This window comes from Chelmon rostratus, chromosome 18 (genome assembly GCF_017976325.1).
Source record: "Chelmon rostratus isolate fCheRos1 chromosome 18, fCheRos1.pri, whole genome shotgun sequence".
NCBI lineage: Eukaryota > Metazoa > Chordata > Actinopteri > Chaetodontiformes > Chaetodontidae > Chelmon > Chelmon rostratus.
This window is the reverse complement of record NC_055675.1, coordinates 12,094,468-12,114,765: the sequence shown is the minus strand read 5'-3', so window position 1 is coordinate 12,114,765 and position 20,298 is coordinate 12,094,468. Positions and strand designations below refer to the sequence as shown.

The 20,298-nt window shown below is 42.8% G+C and overlaps 1 protein-coding gene across 1 annotated transcript; it reads left to right on the top strand.

Moving 5' to 3' along the window:
- Window positions 1–829: 829 nt before the first annotated feature.
- On the top strand, window positions 830–20,088 carry med23 (mediator complex subunit 23). The gene is made up of 30 exons (XM_041958045.1): window positions 830–979; window positions 1,808–1,839; window positions 2,024–2,111; window positions 2,204–2,328; window positions 2,672–2,783; window positions 2,948–3,046; window positions 3,187–3,288; window positions 3,485–3,554; window positions 3,822–3,934; window positions 4,038–4,133; window positions 10,183–10,389; window positions 10,507–10,650; window positions 10,930–11,075; window positions 11,244–11,489; window positions 11,619–11,761; window positions 12,895–13,069; window positions 13,244–13,407; window positions 13,575–13,699; window positions 13,826–14,031; window positions 14,509–14,689; window positions 14,774–14,944; window positions 15,027–15,243; window positions 15,438–15,547; window positions 16,329–16,455; window positions 16,933–17,098; window positions 17,319–17,391; window positions 17,489–17,703; window positions 17,826–17,946; window positions 18,052–18,183; window positions 19,319–20,088. The coding sequence occupies exons 1-30, from the start codon at window positions 929–931 to the stop codon at window positions 19,532–19,534; spliced, it is 4,173 nt and encodes a 1,390-aa protein (XP_041813979.1). The 5' UTR covers window positions 830–928; the 3' UTR covers window positions 19,535–20,088.
- The last annotated feature ends 210 nt before the right edge of the window (window positions 20,089–20,298 follow it).

Sequence of the window (20,298 nt, the reverse complement as noted above, 5' to 3'; positions counted from 1 at the left end):
GTGTTGGGTAGTTTATTAATTTATAACAATGCAATGTATTTTTATTTATTTAACCTGAATTCCCCACAAATCATTTGTATTGTTCGCGGTTAGTTTAGACCTGTTCTGACATTTTGAAATGAACATGAAGTAGGCCATGTAATATGTGACTATAGGCTATGTACTGTGGGCTGGTTGAAAAAGAAACTGAATCCACCACCAAGCTTTGCTGCACTCATAATATACATTGTGCGGTTTTTTGTTTTTTTGAGGGACATCGAAATTCACTTGTGACATTTCTTATCCGACCTGTTCCAAGAAGCAGGCCATTGCAGGTGATCTGGATAACCTTTCTGAGTAATCTGACACTGTTTGTTTGTCTGCAGCTCATGTTTCACTAATGACGGCGTTCCAAAGTTCGCGGAAAACCCACTTCTTTGCCACACCTTAATTACAAACAACTGCACTCCCTAAATTTAATTACATAACACGACACGGCTAATTAGAAACCAGCACCAACAAATGAGCAAGAAGTGTTCATTAATGTCCTCGATAGTGACATCTGGTGGACATGTGCCACTACTGTCATTGTCTCCTTACACAGCCTGTATTATAGCAAAATACTTTTAAAGACAGGTTTTTGAAGGACACATTTCTTTAATTTTTTGTGACAGCTGTCATATGTATATAAAATGTCATCATGTGGAATAATTAGCACATGTTATAATTAGAGAGGCATAAGGATTACGCATCGTGATGACAAAATGAAGGAGCGGAACTATGCAGCTTGTGTCTATGTTGTGCCTCCGGATTGTTTTTGCGGTTACGCGGCTCGGCGCGTTCATTTCGGTGCCTGTTAGCATGTAGCTAGTTGATAGCATTGTCTGCGCATGTAACCTGATTGATTTGTGTGATGTTTCCCTAAAATTGACACTTTTTTGACGCAAACATGGCACTCTCAATGGAGACGCAGCTCCAGAGCATCTTCGAAGATGTTGTGGTAATTTTTCTTGTCTTTATTAATCTGGTTTAAAGCTATCATAACTTAGCATTTCGACAGTGTTAGCCTTTTCTATTAACGTTAAATGTCCACGGGGAAACTGCTGTGGTTTAGCAAATGAATAATCCCGACAACATTGCTGGATAGCATTTGTTTCACTTACATTCGCCGTCGTTACGTTGACATATCAGAACAGAGGCGTTAGATTTTCTGCGTTGTCTGCAAGTTCTTGCAATCAATGACCAAATCTCATCATCACCTCAACATCATTCATTGCACCTTACGCAGACTTGCAAAAGTATCTTTACAATGTAACGGTACTTCGTAATAGTGGCGTGTTACAAGTGCATTTTCAGACAGGTGCGGATTTTTTGTGTGATTTTCTGAAAGTATTAATGACGTGTGCATCCACTCATTCACATCATGTAATACTAATGCCTTTAATTGTAACGTTGAATCAGAACGAAAAAAACATTTTTTTACCTGCCAGTTGAGCGTGAAAGGAAGCATTGACAGAAGGGAATAGCACCAGGTAAAGGAAGTAGAAGTCCCCCTCCAACTATGGTTGAATAACGTATACTCATTGCACTGCACCTGCGTTGAAGCCCCCCATGCTGACAGGCATTCATCCTGCTGATGTTTCCCTCTGCAAACATCAGGCGTTGTCTGTTCTGTAGCAATCACAGTCGTTATTATTGGGATTACTGTCGTTAAGGAAAAAAGTGGAAGGCTGTCAGTTGAAACTGCAGAGGAGAGATAAAGAATTTGATACATTTTATGCCCACTTGCATAATCTTTTCTCAGTTTTTGTTCTCTTCCTTTCCTCAGAAAACTGAGATGATAGAAGAGGCTTTTGCTGGGTAAGATGCCTCCAAACTCACACCTATATTGTTTTATTATGAAGTATTAAAATCATGTCTGTCTCATTGTAGATTTGTCATTTACAGTATGTACATCAACAGTCATATGTTGAAATGTACAGTGTGGATCATGGGTACAATGTGAAATGAAATGCTGCAGGCTAAAATAATGACTGTGTTTCAGCATGTTTATGGACACTCCGGAGGATGAGAGGACTAAGCTGATCAGTTGTCTCGGAGCCTTCAGGCAATACTGGGGAACGCTGCCACAGGTCTCGAAACACACAGAGACAGTCACACTCGCACACAAGTTGACATGTGATCAGATGAATGTTTGTTAAATTGCCTCCATCTCTCTCTGCAGGAGTCTCATGAACAGTGTGTGCAGTGGATAGTGCGGTTTGTACACAGCCAGCACAGCCCCAAAAGGATCTCCTTCCTCTATGACTGTCTAGCAATGGCTGTGGAGACCAGTCTGTTACCGCCCCGGTACACACACACACACACACGTTACACACTTACAGTACAGCATGCATTCATTGCACGCTGGGCTTGACAGAGTCTGTTATTATCCAGTTAGTTTGTCAAGATGTATGAAGATTTTTGTTTAGACCACAACGTTACTTAGAATATTAATTAGAATAGATGAATCATCTTAATGCTTCATGATAATTCCATAATTTGAAATGTTACTTTTCATTAATCGGATGCATTAAGATGATTCATATGTCTGCAGTTAATCTGTTTAGTCTGCTGTGTGTTGGCACTCTTATCTATCATGTCCATTATTTGTCTTAATCATCATCTAATGAATCTCTTTGTGTGTCTGAAGGATGGTGTGTGTTGCTCTCATAAGCTCAGACAGTTTGGAGTGGGAGAGGACTCAGTTGTGGGCGTTAACTTTCAAACTGATTCGCAAGATCATCGGAGGGGTGGACTACAAGGTCACACACACACACACACATACACACTGAAACACAGAAACCATCCATCCAGCGCTACATTGCGCTTTTAGGGCTACATTTCTAATCCCATCTGAACAGACAGCTATTGAAGTTGAACTCCATCACCGGATATGCTTTTCATGTGAAGTGTTTGTGTGTTTCAGGGTGTTCGAGATCTGTTGAAAGCTGTATTGGATAAAATTCAAACCATTCCCACCACTGTCAGCTCAGCTATAGTCCAACAGCTTCTGGCTGCCAGAGAGGTATTTTACTTCTTATTACACTTATTAAGTGTAATTATTTGTGATTTCTTTATTTCTCACTCTGATGCCTTATTTGAATAGTCAGCTGTAAGCATGCCAAATCTATCACTTTAATGTTTGTTCCTGTGTGTTTATTCCAGGTGGTGGAGTACATCCTGGACAGAAATGCCTGCCTCCTGCCAGCCTACTTTGCCATCACAGAAATCAGAAAACTGTATCCAGAGGGACAGCTGTCACACTGGGTAAGAGTGTGAGTGTGTGTGTGTGTGTGTGTGTGTGTGTGTGTGTGTGTGTGTGTGTGTGTGTGTGTGTGTGTGTGTGTGTGTGTATGTAGGGAGCTGTGCCATGTGTATCTAACAAATCTTTGTTTTATCTTCTCTTCTGTCGGTCCTTGTTTTCTCTGCCTCTTTCTCGCTTTCATTCGGTCTCTGCTTGTAGCTTCTTGGCAGTTTGATATCAGACTTTGTGGACAGTTTCAGACCTACAGCCAGAATCAACTCGATCTGTGGTAAGAGACACATAAACACACACACACACACACTTCTTCTCTGCTTCTCTTCTTCATGCTTTGCCAAAGCTTTAAGGACGACCATGCTTTTTTGAAACCAAAATATAATCTAAAGGGGTAAAAATATACTAGAACTTTCTAGAACCACCTCATGATGTATGCCTCATTCCTTGCCACAGATTTCTGACTTACATTCATCGAGTGAAGTGAATGCAACTCATGTATGCACGTTGTGCCTGTTTAGTCATTTCATGTGCGTGTCAACAGGACGGTGCAGCTTGTTACCAGTAGTGAATAACAGCGGTGCCATCTGTAACTCCTGGAAATTAGACCCCACTGCTCTCCGCTTCCCTTTGAGAGGCATGCTGCCATTTGACAAGGTAAAATATTAACATACTATACATACACTACACAAGCATTAATACACTCGCACGGACAGTAAAAATGAAGGCAATCATAAATTGTATGTTTTTTGTTATGTAGGACCTGTTTGAACCACAGACGGGCTTGCTGCGCTATGTGTTAGAACAGCCATATTCAAGAGAAATGGTGTGCAACATGTTAGGACTCAACAAACAGGTATGACAATCCCTTCTTCTGCTCTGTCCTAGGCCCTCCACCTGCCCGCACTTCTCCTGTCCCATTGACTCTCTTTATAGGCTCTTCCCTTTCTTTATAATTTTCTTTTTTTGCCACCCCCTCCTCTTTCCCCTACCTGCTTTTCCTTTTTCCCTTGTTCTTGTCTCCCCTCTGCTGCTCCTCGCCCTTTTTCTCCTGGACTTGTAGAGGAACAAGTCCAGGAGACTTGTCCTCCTTGTTACTCTGCTCTCTCTGTTTTTTATGTTCTTGTTCTTTTCTTCATTCTTGTCCCCTTTTTTTTAATTCCTTGTTTCTCCTCGTCACATTTTTCTCTTTTGACACCCCTCTCCTCCCTTGTTGCCTTGGTAACACAGCTATATAACACCATATGTAAAGCAAGCCAATGCTGTGAGCTTGACCCATAATGCACTAGTGTTAGTTTTTCCTGTTGGGTTCATGCAGTCTCAACTCAGCCCAGCTCACTGAGCCCTGTAGACTCAGTTTGAGCAGCTCTCATTGTGTCCACACAGTTTGTTGTTAACAGAGTTATCTGCACTGGCCAGAGCTCGGATTTTGAACCAGTTACCCAGAATCCAGCTTGTCAGTTTGAATTGGCTGAGTTGATGCTAATTTTGCTGAACGGACAGTGAACAACGTAGCTCCTTAGTCACCACTTTTCACTCTCTCTCTGTCTGTCTCTCCTTTATCCCCTCTCTGTTTCTTTCTCCTTCTTTCTTTCCCTTTCTTTTCTCTGTCTTTTGTCCTCTGGTTGTGTGTTGTGTTTGTTTGTCTCTCTGCCATGCGCTCTCTAGACTCTGAACATTGCCCAGGTATGTCGTTGTTCCTCCTCCTGGTCGCCCGACCCTCCAACTAACCAGGACGCTTAGCTTTTTAGGCAGCGTCATAGACATGGCAAAGTGGACCAAAAAAAAAGCAGAAAAGAAAACTTGAGATGAAATAGAGAGAAATGCTACAGAGCTTGAGATGGTCACAGCAGGGTTTCATAGAGATATACGTAGTGGAAAGAGACAGCTGTAGCCAAATAAATACTGGGAAGGTACACAGACAGACAGGCAGGTAAATAAAGTATAATAGACCGGCAGCACAAAGGCAGGCTGTTTTTGGGTCATTAACCATGAATTGTTCAGTTAATAGGGTGGTGAGCAAGTAAATAGTTTCCTGTCAAATTTTCAGTAACCTCAGTTCAGTTCTCATGCTACCTTACGTCTGCTTCAATACAAAAGCATAAGTACGGTAGCAATAACATGTATTGATCGATGCAGCAGATGGCCAGTATTTTCTGTTTCTGTCAGTATTCAGCACCTTTATTAGATGATATTCTGGACAAAACGAGTAATCCCATACAAAACGAGTAATCCCATACAAAAATAGAATTCCTGGCCTATTCCTTCACCATTACTAACTGGTCACCACTAATACTCATTGAGAGGAAATAGTAAGTCAGCCCTGTTGATGTTTTTGCAGCCTATACAACTTATTACTGCTTGCTGCTTAAATATATACTCAGTGATGGTTTTGCAACATTCAAATTGCTTATTATGTTGATGTTTAATACACTTAATTTGCTCTAATCTTAAGTATTAAGTGCTGCGCTTTCCATAGATTGATCACCAGATTTTATTTTACAGCCCTGGCTTGTCCTTCATTAAAATGAGCTGACACCTATCATACTGTTTATATTCCAGACTGAGACTGTTACAGTTTCGCTACACTGCAGTTTTTGTCATCAGAAAAAAAGTGTTTTTACTCCCAGCCACTATGTACAGTCTGTGGTTGCAGCCAGCAAGCTCACATTAAGTATTTCTGATTTTGGACCCTGCTGTTGACATTTCAAGTCCTGCTGCACTGCATGTGTGAATGTAGTCTGGTCCTTGCCTATTGTTAGCAAGGTCCTCTTGTGTCTGACCTTTATGGTGTTTTCTGTTGTGCTGACCTGGGCAAAACTGCTCCATTTTGACTAAATGAGAAACAGAAACTATCAGCTTAACTTCCAGAGGAATACAGTTTATTGTGCTTTGCAAATGAAATCAGTACTAGCCATGTGGCAAAGAACTTATCAGGCTACCACAAGCAACAAAACTGAACATGAGTACACTGCAACAGCCAGGCAGTGATCACAGATGAAGACCAGATGTACAACCCTGATTTCCAAGAAAGTTGAGACATTGAGTAAAACATAAATAAAAGCAGAATGCAGTCATTTGCAAACATACAGTGTTTACTGACAACATTTTTACAAAGTGTTCCTGAGTCCATGTAGTAATCTCCTCGCTTGTGAATTACTGAGCCTTTCCAGGATGCTCCTTTCATACCCAGTCATGATACTTTCACCTGTTACCAATCAACCTGCTTACCTGTGGAATGATCCAAACAGGTGTTTTTGGAGCGTTCCACAACTTTCCCAGTGTTTTGTTGCTCCTGTCCTAACTTGTTTGAAACGTGTTGCTGCATCAAATTCAGAGTAAACATATATTTACAAAAGTCCATGAAGTTGATGAGGTAAACCATTAAATATATTGTCTTTGTGCTGTTTTCAATTGAGTATATGTCAAAAATGATTTGCAAATTCTGTTTTATTTAGGTTTCACATAGCGTCTCATGATTTTTAGAATCAGGGTTGTACTTGGATATTAGGAGATCAATTTATCATTCTCAACTTATTTATTTTTAGGCATTGTGAGTTGTTGGAATTAATGATTTTCTGATTGTCATGTCTTCTGCTTCCAATCTAAACAAAGTTTCGATACTTCGATGCTTCAGTACATTAGCAAACCTTATTCCTATGTAACTTGTGTCATCCAGTCAATTAATTGCATCTGCAAAAATGATAAGGGCTTCTTCAATTAGGGTCTTGTAATTTGTAACATTCATGCTCTGCTAACTTCACTTTCCATTCCATTATAAACTTTGTTCATTCTCCAAAGTCTCTCCACATTAGAGATGGAGAGATATTTTTGTAATTACGAAGTTCTGAGCTTGGACAGCAGCGTACAGACTTCAACTGCATGAGCACAGACAGCTTCAGAAATAGAAGACATGGCAAAGTGTGGATTACGAAGTCAAACGCTCCTTATGCTTTTTTTTGTTTTTATCAGTATTTTGCCCAGGTCGGCTCAGTGATTCTGATTGGCTGTCTGACTGGATGAGTGTGCTCTGGCCTGTGTTGTGTTGATGTTGCGTGTGGTTGATGGCTTCTTGCTTGGTTTTGGTTTTTATTTCCTCCAGTTTTTACCTTTGCATCATAGGATTTATTAATGCGACTAAATGATCAAACTGAATGGGACCTAAATTGAAAGCTCTCTTTTTTAGCAGAATTAATTGAAATGTTTAGTCCAGTTTAATTTGTTTGGATATTTCCTCAGAGCTCAGATCAAATTGCAGTTTTACCCAGACACTCAAAAATACATGATAGACTTTAAACTGTCTCATTAGAGTTTGGGCTTGATGCTGAGTTGCTGAGTGTTGCCACTTGAGCAGGGTCACGTTTAACCCTTTGCCCGATATAATACATTTAGTTTAAAAGTGTGAAATGAACTGTCAGTGGCAGATAGGTGACATGCTTACTTGTTTAACATATGATTTTGGAGAAAATGTGGGTTGAGTGACAGTGACATAGACTCCCAATTTGTTGCGGTGAAAGTAACATAAACATACATTTACTCTCGATACACACCAGTATGCCACCGGTTGAGTTGTTGGTATGTAGGTATGTTTCTAGCAAAGCCCACTGGTGTGGTTTGACTGCCTTTACATGTGGGATGAAACTAGATGAGCCATTGGGTTACTTTCTTTGTACAGTAGAAGAAGATGCGCCTGCGGATCTTTCTCTCTTTCCCCTTTTCTTTTCTTTTCTCTTGCCATCGCTCTTTTTGTGTGAGCGTGTGTGTGTGTGTGTCTGCGTGCGCATGTGTGTGCGCGCGTGTTCGGTGGCAGAGGAAGAGAAGTGACCGTCAGCCTCGCAGCTCCTCTTCTTCTTCTTCCCAATCGCACCTCCTCCCACCCTCCCAGACCTGTTAGCCTGCATGCAAGCAGCCGTTGCACCGTTGGGTTTGGTTTGGTGTTTCGTGCTGTGCTGTGCTGTTCTGTGTCATGTTCTACTGCTCTGTGCTGTGCTGTGCTGTGCTGTTCCTGTTGTGGGAAAAGGGCTCTGTTAAGTCCTACAGTGGGAGCCACTGCAGACATCCACACTCCTCCTGCTCTGTCACAGACGGGTGAAGTAAAGTTTTCCACCCTGGGTTAACAGGAAAAGGTTTTTTGATATTTCCAAATCTTTGGCATGAAATGATGTCAGTTAGTTTAATGGTGCCACATCTACACATCATCCACATGATCTTTTTAACCTGCCTTCCCAGCTATTTTCTAACTTTCTCTTGATTCCCTTCCCTCCTTGCCTCCCTCCCCCGTTCTTCATCCAAAGTCCCTTTTACATACTGAAGTCTCAACATTGCTGGTACACACACCCCAATGAGGTTTGCGTGTGACATACTACTAGTCTACGTTTGACATTCCAGAAAAACAGCTTCCTCAAGACTTCTGCTGCACTCAGATGTACTTTTGTCAATGTTATGATATGTTTAAATTAACATTATTTAAATTATTCTAATTTATTTACCGTATTTTCCGCACTATAAGGCGCACCGGATTTTAAGGCGCACCTTCAATGAATGGCCTATTTTAAAACTTTTTTCATATATAGGGCCCACCGCATTATAAGGCGCATAGACAGAAACTACCGTACTGTGGTGTCTGGGGTTGCGTTATGCATCCACTAGATTAGGGGCATGCGGCTCTTTCATCCCTCTGATGCGGCTCCTGAAAATAATTAATGAGCATTTATTTAAAATGTATTTTATTTTAGTTTGTTCGTTTTGAAACAAGCATTGCGCACGCTCACAGATGACAGCTTGTCCTGCGTAAAGATGCAGGTGACGGCGCATGGCGCTGATGTGCAGACCCTGTGCGCCGAGGTTCAGGAGCAGAAATCACATTAACCACGTTTGATTAATATTTCAATTGCCTATTATTTAGAGTATATTCATATTTTTTCAGTTTTTAGTGAAATAGTCATTTTATTATTCAGGTTGACAGCTGACTGCACACGCCAGTAAAAGGATGACGGCACGCAGAGAGTGGAATACAGCTGTTACTTCGGCCACGCCCACTGACCACGATAGCCATAATCAACCAATATTGATCCATATAAAAGGCGCATCGGATTATAAGGCGCACTGTCGGTTTTTGAGAAAATTAAAGGCTTTTAGGTGTGCCTTATAGTGCGGAAAATACAGTATTTCTAAGGACAATGAACTTTTATTAATCGCCATCTTTGGAAGTGTGCTGGTGTTACCAAGCCAGATGTTTAAAAGACAAATACCTTCTCGTAATGTCCGCATTTGCTAATTTCTTGTCTGGTTAAGCTTATGAGTTCAGTGCTAATTGGCTGCCTCATCTTGAGTCTCATATATCGTAACTACACACGAGCACATGACCCTTGTGTTGTGATTGGTTCACTCACTCCATGTAAGGTTGCTGCAGTGTTTTTGCATATCCTGGAGCTGTAGCAGAAGATTTGATGAAAATCTCCCTAGGTCCAAATTCCTATGAGGCAATTAACTGGAGCTAACATACGCGGACACTTAGTTTAGCACCTGTTCTTATTTGATAACATCACAGAAAAATTACCAGAACGTTTCAAGGTAAAGATAAATGTGGAAAAGGGGCCAGAGCAATGTTTACCCAGCTGACAGAGGCAGGAGGGAGATCCTGTCCCGCATGCAAGGGAGGGAAAAGGTTTTATAAGTCAATTTCTAACAACTGTTGGAGCATCTATTACCATGAAAATGTTAATGCGTAAGTAATTTAATGGTGATCTTCTCCTCATTCTCTCCCTCTCTCTGTCTTTCCTCTCCCTCCCTTCCCTTCACCCCTTATCTTTCTGTCTCTGTGCTTGTCTTTCTTTCCTCACTCTGTTTAACTTCTCTTTCCTGCCCACTATTTTCTTCCTTCTTCGACACCCCCCCCCCTCCAGCAAAAGCAGCGTTGCCCGGTGCTAGAGGAGCAGCTGGTGGACCTCGTGGTGTACGCCATGGAGCGCTCCGAGACTGAGGAACACTTTGACGCCGATATCGGAGGAACTAGCCAGTTGCTGTGGCAGCACCTCTCCTCCCAACTTATCTTCTTTGTGTTGTTTCAATTCGCAAGCTTCCCACACATGGTGCTGTCGTTACATCAAAAGGTAAGAAGAGGGAGATGGCAGAGGAAGGAAGAGTGAACAATCCCAATAATGAATAACTAGATACATCCTGTCAGACTTTGTATCAGCTCATGTGACCCATGCTCTCTCTCCCGTTAGCTTGCAGGTAGAGGCCTCATTAAAGGGAGAGACCACCTGATGTGGGTCTTGCTGCAGTTCATATCAGGAAGCATTCAGAAGAACGCCTTAGCTGACTTCCTGCCTGTCATGAAGCTCTTTGACCTCCTTTACCCAGAAAAAGAGGTGCACATCTGCCAAGGAACTCTTTTGGTTAATTGCGATCAGAAAAGCTAGTAACCAATTAGTTTTTTTTAATTGATTTCCTTTTGTATTGTGTGTCTTGCTTCAAATGTAGCAGTTGAGTGCTTTTATCGGCAGTAGTACAGCAGTAGTGGTTAGTTTTGGTAGGAGTAGCAGTCGTACGTTAAGTGGTTAAGTGCAGGATAATATTGATTTGTTCTATAAGTAACAACTTCATGGATTGCGCCATCAGATTTATCAGTGTTTTCTCTCCCACTCCAGTGTATTCCAGTTCCAGACATTAACAAGCCCCAGTCGACTCATTCCTTTGCCATGACCTGCATCTGGATCCATCTGAACCGCAAAGCTCAGAACGACAACTCCAAACTGCAGATACCCATACCACACTCTCTGAAACTACACCATGAGTAAGTAGCCTTAAAGGACTGGAACCTGAAATATATCCACTTTAAGTCAGAAAATACCTCAAAACTGTGCACGTGCACATGTGCGTGCTTTCAAGCAACTGCACTGAAATACTGCACCCAGCTAATTGTTAAATAAAGCTATTTTATTCCCTCCCTCCTGTCTGTAAGGTTTCTCCAGCAGTCCCTGCGTAACAAGACCCTGGGCATGTCTGACTACAAGATTGCCCTGCTGTGCAACGCCTACAGCACTAACTCAGAGTGCTTCACTCTGCCGATGGGCGTCCTGGTAGAGACCATCTATGGAAATGGATCTATGAGGATCAACCTGCCCGGTACCAACTGTATGGCATCAGGATCTGTCACCCCACTGCCCATGAATCTGTTGGATTCACTCACAGTGCATGCAAAGATGAGGTAAGAGGAAAGCAAAGGATGCACAAGGATGGACATTGAATTATACAGAGAGCTACAGATAGTTTATTAATATGTGTTGAACTGTCTCTTACTCACTCTCTTTGTCCCCCTCTGTCTGTCTGCCTCTAGTCTGATCCACAGTATTGCCACACGGGTAATAAAGCTGGCCCACGCCAAATCCAGCCTCGCTCTGGCCCCTGCACTGGTAGAAACATACAGCAGACTGTTGGTCTACATGGAGATCGAGTCACTGGGCATCAAAGGATTCATTAGTGAGTTACAGAAACACTATCCATTATTAATTATCCACTGTGTTGAAAAGTTGTTCAGACGCACACAGCAGAAAGTGTAATACCTCATTTCAGCATCACACCATTATGTTCCCTGAAGGATAATTGCTAACTGGCATTCAGTATTTAACATTATTAGCATACACTCAGAAAACACATCTCACACTGAGAAGCACAGATTATCAGGCAGAGTGAGGGGAGGAAAGCAGGAAACAGATTTGATTCACCACACTGTCTTATTTATTATATTTAGTTCGTAGCTTTAACCATTGTAAGAGAGGCTAACAGACATTTACCTTTAAGATAAAAGAGTCACTCAATTACAAGTATCTTTGCTGCAGCATCTCCAAAGCCAAGCTATATATATTGTGGTGAGCAGCAGTAATACGCATATTTATACATATTAATTCACTTTAAAGTCCTTATTTCAGCATTAACAAACAGCAGGATATCTCAGTTTAGGGCGTGGCACCAAACTTCGATACCTTCATGGCACAGACCGAATTGCTTCGATACTACCGAGAATCAAAAAATGGCAAGTCGTTATTCACAAAGTTTCGATGCCAAGCTGTAAAGCTCATCAGCGTCAGTGAGCCAGTAAGCATGCAGCGTGCTTGTCAGAAGAGCTAATATTGCTGGTGATTGGTTGGAACCTTACATGTTGTAGAGGTATGCAGGAAAAACACTACGTTTCTCAAGCTACTCCCAGACCTTTGAGTAACTTCCTTTGAAGAGAGTAACTGCACCTTGATGTATAATGTAATCCTCTTACTGTTAAAATAGATTTTGTGAAATAGGTATTGATTCCCAGAAATAGTAATGATGTTTCTGATACCTCCCTTTTTGTATAATCTTCTCTTATCAATATGAGCATCCTCAAGAAACAAGAAAAATAAGTAAAATCCAAACTTGTCTTTATGAGCGATCTGGTACATTTTCAGGATGTCTGTTATAACCCTTCCAGCATGTTGTTGTCCAATTTGTATTCAGTCGTCGCCGTTCGTCCACTGGGTTGCATTTTGAGCAGTCTGACTCAGAACATTTGTGTTTAACGTTAATTTTTCCTCGGCCAGTGAACACATGCTGAATAACGTGACACCTCTCTGTCTGTTCAGGCCAGTTGCTGCCGAACGTGTTTAAGTCTCACGCATGGGGAATCCTTCACACGTTGCTGGAGATGTTCAGCTACAGGATGCATCACATCCAGCCACACTACAGAGTCCAGCTCCTGAGCCATCTGCACAGTCTGGCTGCTGTACCGCAGACCAACCAGAACCAGCTGCATCTATGGTAATGTGGACACACACACTGACATATATTCAACAGAATCACTGTAAACTGCTGTTTAATGTCGTACACGTGTTGTTTTTATTGTGTCCACCTCTGCTGACAGTAATGAAGCACAAAAGCAAATCATCAGGGTGACAGTGGTCTGTCTTGCTGTCTCTGTGTGTCTTCCTCCAGCGTTGAGAGCACGGCTCTGCGCTTGATCACAGCCTTGGGCAGTTCTGAAGTGCAGCCCCAGTTCACCCGTTTCCTCAATGACCCGAAGACCGTTCTGTCAGCCGAGTCCGAGGAGCTGAACCGAGCGCTGATCCTCACCCTGGCCAGAGCCACACACGTCACTGGTACCACTTGCTCTGGATTTGCTTCCTTAGAGTTTTCTTTTCTTGAGGTCTTATTGGCTCTGTATTTTATTCTCCAGTTTGTTTGTTTGTTGTTTATTTCTGCAAGTTACCTGTAAATTGAATTGACTGTTTCCCATGTCCTTTTGATTTTATGTTTTTCTGTGTAGATTTTTTCACAGGATCCGACTCCATCCATGGGACTTGGTGTAAAGACATCCTCCAGACCATCATGAACTTCACGCCTCATAACTGGGCCTCACACACACTCTCCTGTTTCCCTGCTCCACTGCAGGTGCTCGATGGTCACTTAGACACGACTGACACTGACAAAACAAAGTGCAGTTTTATTTGATGTCAAATCACATGCATTCATCCTGTTGTAATGTTGTAATCACCTCTCTCCCTCTCTTCCTCTCAGGCGTTCTTCAAACAGAACAACGTTCCCCAGGAGTCTCGATTCAACCTGAAGAAGAACGTAGAAGAGGAGTACAGGAAGTGGAAGTCCATGGCCAATGAGAATGACATCATTACCCACTTCTCCATGCAGGGATCACCTCCGCTGTTCCTCTGTCTGCTGTGGAAGATGCTGCTGGAGACAGACCACATTAACCAGATAGGCTTCAGGTTTGGTGTCATTATTTTGACCCTTTTTACACCTGCTTTTAAATTGGGATCTGTATCCAGATACGTTATCCGGACATAAATGATCCGATCCTACCTTTGTGTTTACACCTTTCATTCATGCCCTCTCATTGAACACCAGTTAAAGTAATTAGATTTTAAGCTGGTCAGCGGAAGAGTATTTTTAAATGTCTAATGAAGAACAAATCTCTATAACTTGACTGTAATTACCAGTTTATTTTTCCACCTGTTAGATTCAGTGCCCCTGACAGACAACTGAGTGTGTTTTTTTTATTAAAGCATGTGGTAATGATGCATCTCACCACTGATGCTCTTGCATTTTAAATTCACACTAATTGGCCTGAGGTGAGGGCGTTGCCAAGTGTCCAAATAACATCTTTGGCTAGTTGATCCAGCCGGAGACCACAGTGTTTTTGTGGGATGATGAGCGAACTGTAGCCTGATTTTCGTGTCCCTCAGGGTCTTGGAGCGTATCGGGGCTCGTGCACTGGTGGCTCACGTGCGAACGTTTGCAGACTTCCTCGTCTATGAGTTCTCGACATCAGCTGGCGGGCAGCAGCTCAACAAGTGCATCGAAATACTCAATGACATGGTCTGGAAATACAACATAGTGACTCTGGACCGACTCATCCTGTGTCTGGTGAGGAGAAACTTGCATACAGAGAAATATACCTGCTGTATGACAGGTTCTGTGTGTCTCACTCGTCATCTTGTCTTCGTTCAGGCGATGCGTAGCCACGAGGGCAACGAGGCTCAGGTTTGTTACTTCATAATCCAGCTGCTGTTGCTGAAGCCCAACGACTTCAGGAACCGAGTCAACGATTTTGTCAAGGAGAACGCTCCTGAGCACTGGCTGCAGAGTGACTGGCACAACAAGCACATGAGCTACCACAAGGTAGGCATTCAACAACGAGATGAGGAAACCCAGGTCTGAAGATAAGCTATTCTTTTGATTTAAATGTTTGTTCCTTTACCAGAAATACCCAGAGAAGCTGTACTTTGAGGGTCTTGCAGACCAAGTCAACCCTCCCATGCAGCTCCAGCCTCAGTACCTGCCCATCTACTTCGGCAACGTGTGCCTGCGCTTCCTGCCTGTCTTTGACATCGTCATCCACCGCTTCTTGGAGCTCCTTCCCGTCTCCAAGTCTCTGGAAACGCTCCTCGATCATCTGGGAGGCTTGTACAAGTTCCATGGTGAGAAAGGTTACCTTTAAGTGCAAGAAGAGCGTGTGGATGAAAGAAGGAGCAGGTTGTAGAATGATTGGAATGAGAAAAAAAGCAACAGCAAGAAATTCAATGGATGAAAAGGGGAAGAAGGGCGATGAATGAAATGTGAAGGCTGTTGTTGGTGCACACTGGTGTGTATTTACTGCTGTGTGTGTGTGCAGACCGTCCAGTCACGTACCTGTACAACACACTTCACTACTACGAGCGACATCTGAGAGACAGAACCAATCTGAAGAGAAAACTGGTGCACGCCATCATGTCTTCACTGAAGGTAGGTACTCAGACACACACAGACAATCAGTCCCTTATTATGCAACGCCTTATGCAATGTATTAATAATTAAAACCACACATCTGTGGTTCCTTGTTGGTCTCTCAGTTTATATGAGTAATTACAACTGTTATTTATTTTTATTATGCCTCCGTGCCAATGACAGCTGTGGCTGGATGTTTTCGGGTTGTCCGTCCATCCCACTCTCATGAGTGAATGCTGTGTCTCAGGAACGCCTTGAGGGAATTTCTTCAGACTTGCCACAAACTTTCACTTGGACTTAAGAATGAGCTGATGAGATTTTGGTGGTCAAAGGTCCCTGTGACCTCACAAATGCTAATTATGACAAAGTTTCATACAGATGTCTAATGTGATGACATTTTATATCCAACTTTCTGATCATTATTTATCATCATAACTCAGGAACAGAAGATACTGAATTGGTGACACTGATCTTGGGCGTCCACCTTGAAACTGTGCTGATTGTAAAGATCTTCTGTGCTGCCTTGTTGAATGTATGAAACATCCACGTTTCACAATTTGTAGCTTCTTTGCAGCAACATTCATATTTGAAGCCTTGTAGTTCACCACTCTCACTCTCAGCTCGTTGGTTCCGGTGATTCTTGTTGCACCATGTGATGAACTCTTTATCACTCCTCTGTACTCCTCTGTAAAAATAATCTCTAACTGAAGACAGCATGTTCTCACTTGACATTATTCACTGGAATCATACATGTCAGTATTGTGAGAATTGTAGTTATAGTCACATTTATTTTTTTTAGGACAACCGTACCCCAGGTTGGTGCCTTAGTGAAACCTACCTGAAGTTTGGCATGAACCCCAGAGAGGACAATGTGTGGATCCCTGATGACACCTACTACTGCAAGCTGATTGGACGCCTCGTGGACAATATCCTTCATTAATTTCCCTGTTGGCAGTCGGATCTATCTCATGTCTCTCTAACTGACTCTGATACTGGCTAATAAAAAGTCATGGGCCTCTGGGCTACCTGAATAATATATTTACTGTCAATGCTTTTAGTCTCCCTTAATGCCTTGTTGCTTTAAGGGCAGATAGTAATTGCTTTTACATGTGTAGTTACATCTGTTTTACATCTGTCAGTGCCCTCGATCGCTGGCTTGGGGCCACACGGTGGCTGCCCACTGCCCCCCAGGGATCGGTTAAAACACAGAGAACAAGTTTCACTAGTTATCTGCAAATTTTCCCACTAGCTACTCTGCAGCCAGTGTAGCTTTTACAGCAAGGAGTTACTGAGAGTGTCTCATGGATACACAAGCGTGTAATTAAAACAGGGCCACACATTCATCCCTATTGAACCTCATCTTCTCCTCCAGTGACCTTTAGCCCTTCTTAACTCTCTCTCACCCATGGCTGGCAAGTCACCCGGTCCCTTCCCCAACTGTGACTGGAGGTTCAATGAGTTCCCCAACCCCGCGGCCCACGCCCTGCACGTCACCTGCGTGGAGCTAATGGCTTTGGCCGTGCCGGGAAAAGATGTCGGCAACGCTCTGCTCAACGTTGTGTTGAAGAGGTACGATAGACAAACACTGTGTCATCGTTAGACAATCGATATAGCTGTGATTGATCTCTGTCATTTTCTAATGATAAAGATTATTTGGAGCATTTTGGGGCTAGTGTGTTTTTAGTCACAGCATTCCAACTTGTTTTAAATTGGGGCTGTGTTTTTGGATGTGTGTACCGCTGAGGTTGAAGTATTGATGAGACAGGTCATGTTTTCTTCCACCTTTTAGCCAGCCTCTAGTTCCCAGGGAGAACATCACAGCTTGGATGAATGCTATCGGACTCGTGATAACTGCACTTCCTGTAAGAAAGTCCACAAAAGATCATTGCAGTGCTTTACTATTTGATGAACTCACAGCAGGGTTATTCACTGTGACCACCTCTGTCTGCCCTCTTCCAGGAGCCCTACTGGATCGTTCTCCACGACCGCATCGTGTCTGTGATTGGCTCTCCAGCACTGACATCAGAGACAGAATGGGCAGGTTATCCTTTTGCCTTGCTGGACTTCACAGCCTGCCACCAGAGCTACAGCGAAATGAACTGCAGTTATGTGCTAGCATTAGCGCACGCTGTCTGGCATCATTCCTCCATCGGACAGCTGTCTCTGATTCCCAAGTGAGAAGTCTTCCTCGGCCTCTGCCTTTTACGCTCCTCTCCTGCTCTCCATGTCCTCCTTTATGCTCTTTTGCCCACATATCAATCATGTTTGTCATTTGATCATACATCTGTGTCTCTAGATTCCTGTCAGAGATGCTGAAGCCCGTCGTCCAGACAGAGTTCCAGCTTCTCTACGTGTATCACCTGGTGGGGCCGTTCCTGCAGCGTTTCCAGCAAGAGAGGACACGATGCATGTTGGAGGTACACCAGGAGTTTGACTAATACATGACGAGTGCAACACAATTCTGCACGATCATGTTATATTTGTGTGATTTATGTTTCCTGCCTTGTGTTTGTGTATTTCAGATTGGCGTTGCCTTCTATGAGATGCTCCAGGCGGTGGACCAACACTGCCAACATCTGAGCTACATGGACCCAATATGTGACTTCCTCTATCATATCAAATACATGTACACTGGAGACAGTGTGAAGGAGCAGGTGAGGTTGTCTTTTATTAAAATGGAGAATTAACAGTGAACCTGACAAACTGGTTTTAAAGTTCTCATGCTAGCAGAGTGCTGTCTGATTCTGCATATTTACCTGTTTCCTATAAAAACAGGAGGGGCTTGTCACAGATATTTATTGGCATTTACAGTAGCCAATAGTGGCAGCTACAGTTAGCGGTTACTTTAGCCACAAGTAAAGCTAACTGTCCATCAGGAAACTCCTGAAATCACTGAGAGCTGAGGCTGAGCAGCTGTGGGGCATCAACTAAATTTGATCTAGTTTCACCCAAATTAGTGAATAAAGGTCTAAAGTTTTGTTTTGTACAGCTGGTCAGTGAGTCAGCATTTTTTTTATCGTTTTCCAGGAAATGGACAAACTCTAAAATACCATTAAGAATACCTAAAAATTAGTTTTTGTTGGGCCAAGTGACAATCACAAGTGATAAAAACACTTGAAGATCAATTTTGATTTCATGGGAACTTTTAACTACAGTAGACAGTAACAAGATAATACAACACCATAACAAACTGAGGGAGCCGGTGAAGAACTGAAAACAGAGACAAGTGCTGACCTTCCTCACCCGCACTTCAAGTAAAGATGACATCTATGAACTCGCAGCTCCTCAGGAGACAGTTTTGTGTTTTCAGTTTCCATTTTTAGTTTGAATCTGTCACCTCCTGTGCAGCAAGACAACTCCCTGCCGGTGTCCAGACCTGACAGCAGAGTTAATTAGAGGAGATGAAACCGTGGCTCCGCTTTGTGCTCGAGGCTTAGACAAGTGTACTTAAATGGACTTTTCGCCTAATTAATTCAACAGACAAAGCCGTCACTGAACACTGAGAGCACTCTTTACTCGAGCTGTATGTGCTGTGTTTTGGCTGCTGCGATTCAAAACAAGTGATGTAACAGAAAGGAATGTTGACCTGATAATTACAGTGCACTGTAATTATTCTGCTGCGTCAGAAAATGAACTGAACATGTTTAAAACCCAAAACAAAACAAAACCATGTCAGTTGCATTTTGGTGTTTTTTTTTTTAACTCTCTGACTTTGACTTTGTGTTATCAGAACATCATGTCTGTTCCTCCGTTCACGCGTCTCCATCTTTTCTGTTTCTCCGCCTACAGGTGGAGAAAATCATCATGACTCTGCGTCCGGCCATGAAGCTGCGACTGTGCTTCATCACACACAGCAGCAAGATAGAGACCTCTTCGTCAGCTGCCACCGCTGCCTCCGCTTCCTCCGCCTCCTCCTCCACCCCTCAGCCCTCGGCCTCCTCGCTCTCTTCAGCCTCTGCTGCCGCCTCGCCATCCTCCACACAGCACACGCACACACCTATGTAGGTGTTGTAGGTAAACACGAGCACACAGGTACAATCTTGACGGCGGATTTTCACGCACGAAACCACATCACAGGCCGAGATGTTTCGAGTTTTTGAAACTTTTTGCCATCAGTTGTTCCGCTTGACATGGATTAAAAACTCAGATTGTGCATTTTAGACGGGAAACCTGGATAGCTGATTGTTTTCCCTTGTTCACGAGTGCAGAAAAACGTCCTATTTCCCAAACGACTGCTTGTTGCAAAGTGAAAAACCAGGCTGATTTAGCTGTCGAGGAAATTCAAGACTGGAAACTCTAACAGAATTTAGAGGTACCGATTTATTTTGAAACTCTCTGAAGTGAAGACTCCCAACAAAAAATGTAATGAATTATCCTAACAGGCTTCTCTGTCAACAAACTGAACAATAACGTACAGCTCTCAGTGTCAGGAGGATCATAGAGACAAACACACACACACACTTCTTGTTATTATCATGGCATCTTTTTTATTTTTCTGTTTGTAGTCAGTTTTTATATTGTACATTATTATTACTTCATTAAAAAAAAGATACTGGTAATTTGGGTTCAACTCTTTATTGAAGATTCTTTCTACCACTACCTCACTCTGTGTGTGTCTGTGTGTCTGTGTGTGTGTGTGTGTGTATGTGTGTGTGTGTGTGTGTGTGCGTGCGTGCGTGCGTGCGTGCGTGCGTGCGTGCACGAGCGTGCTTGAGTGTGTTCCTGAGCCCATGTCAGCCTGAATGTTCCAAACAGGTGTATTTGGATCA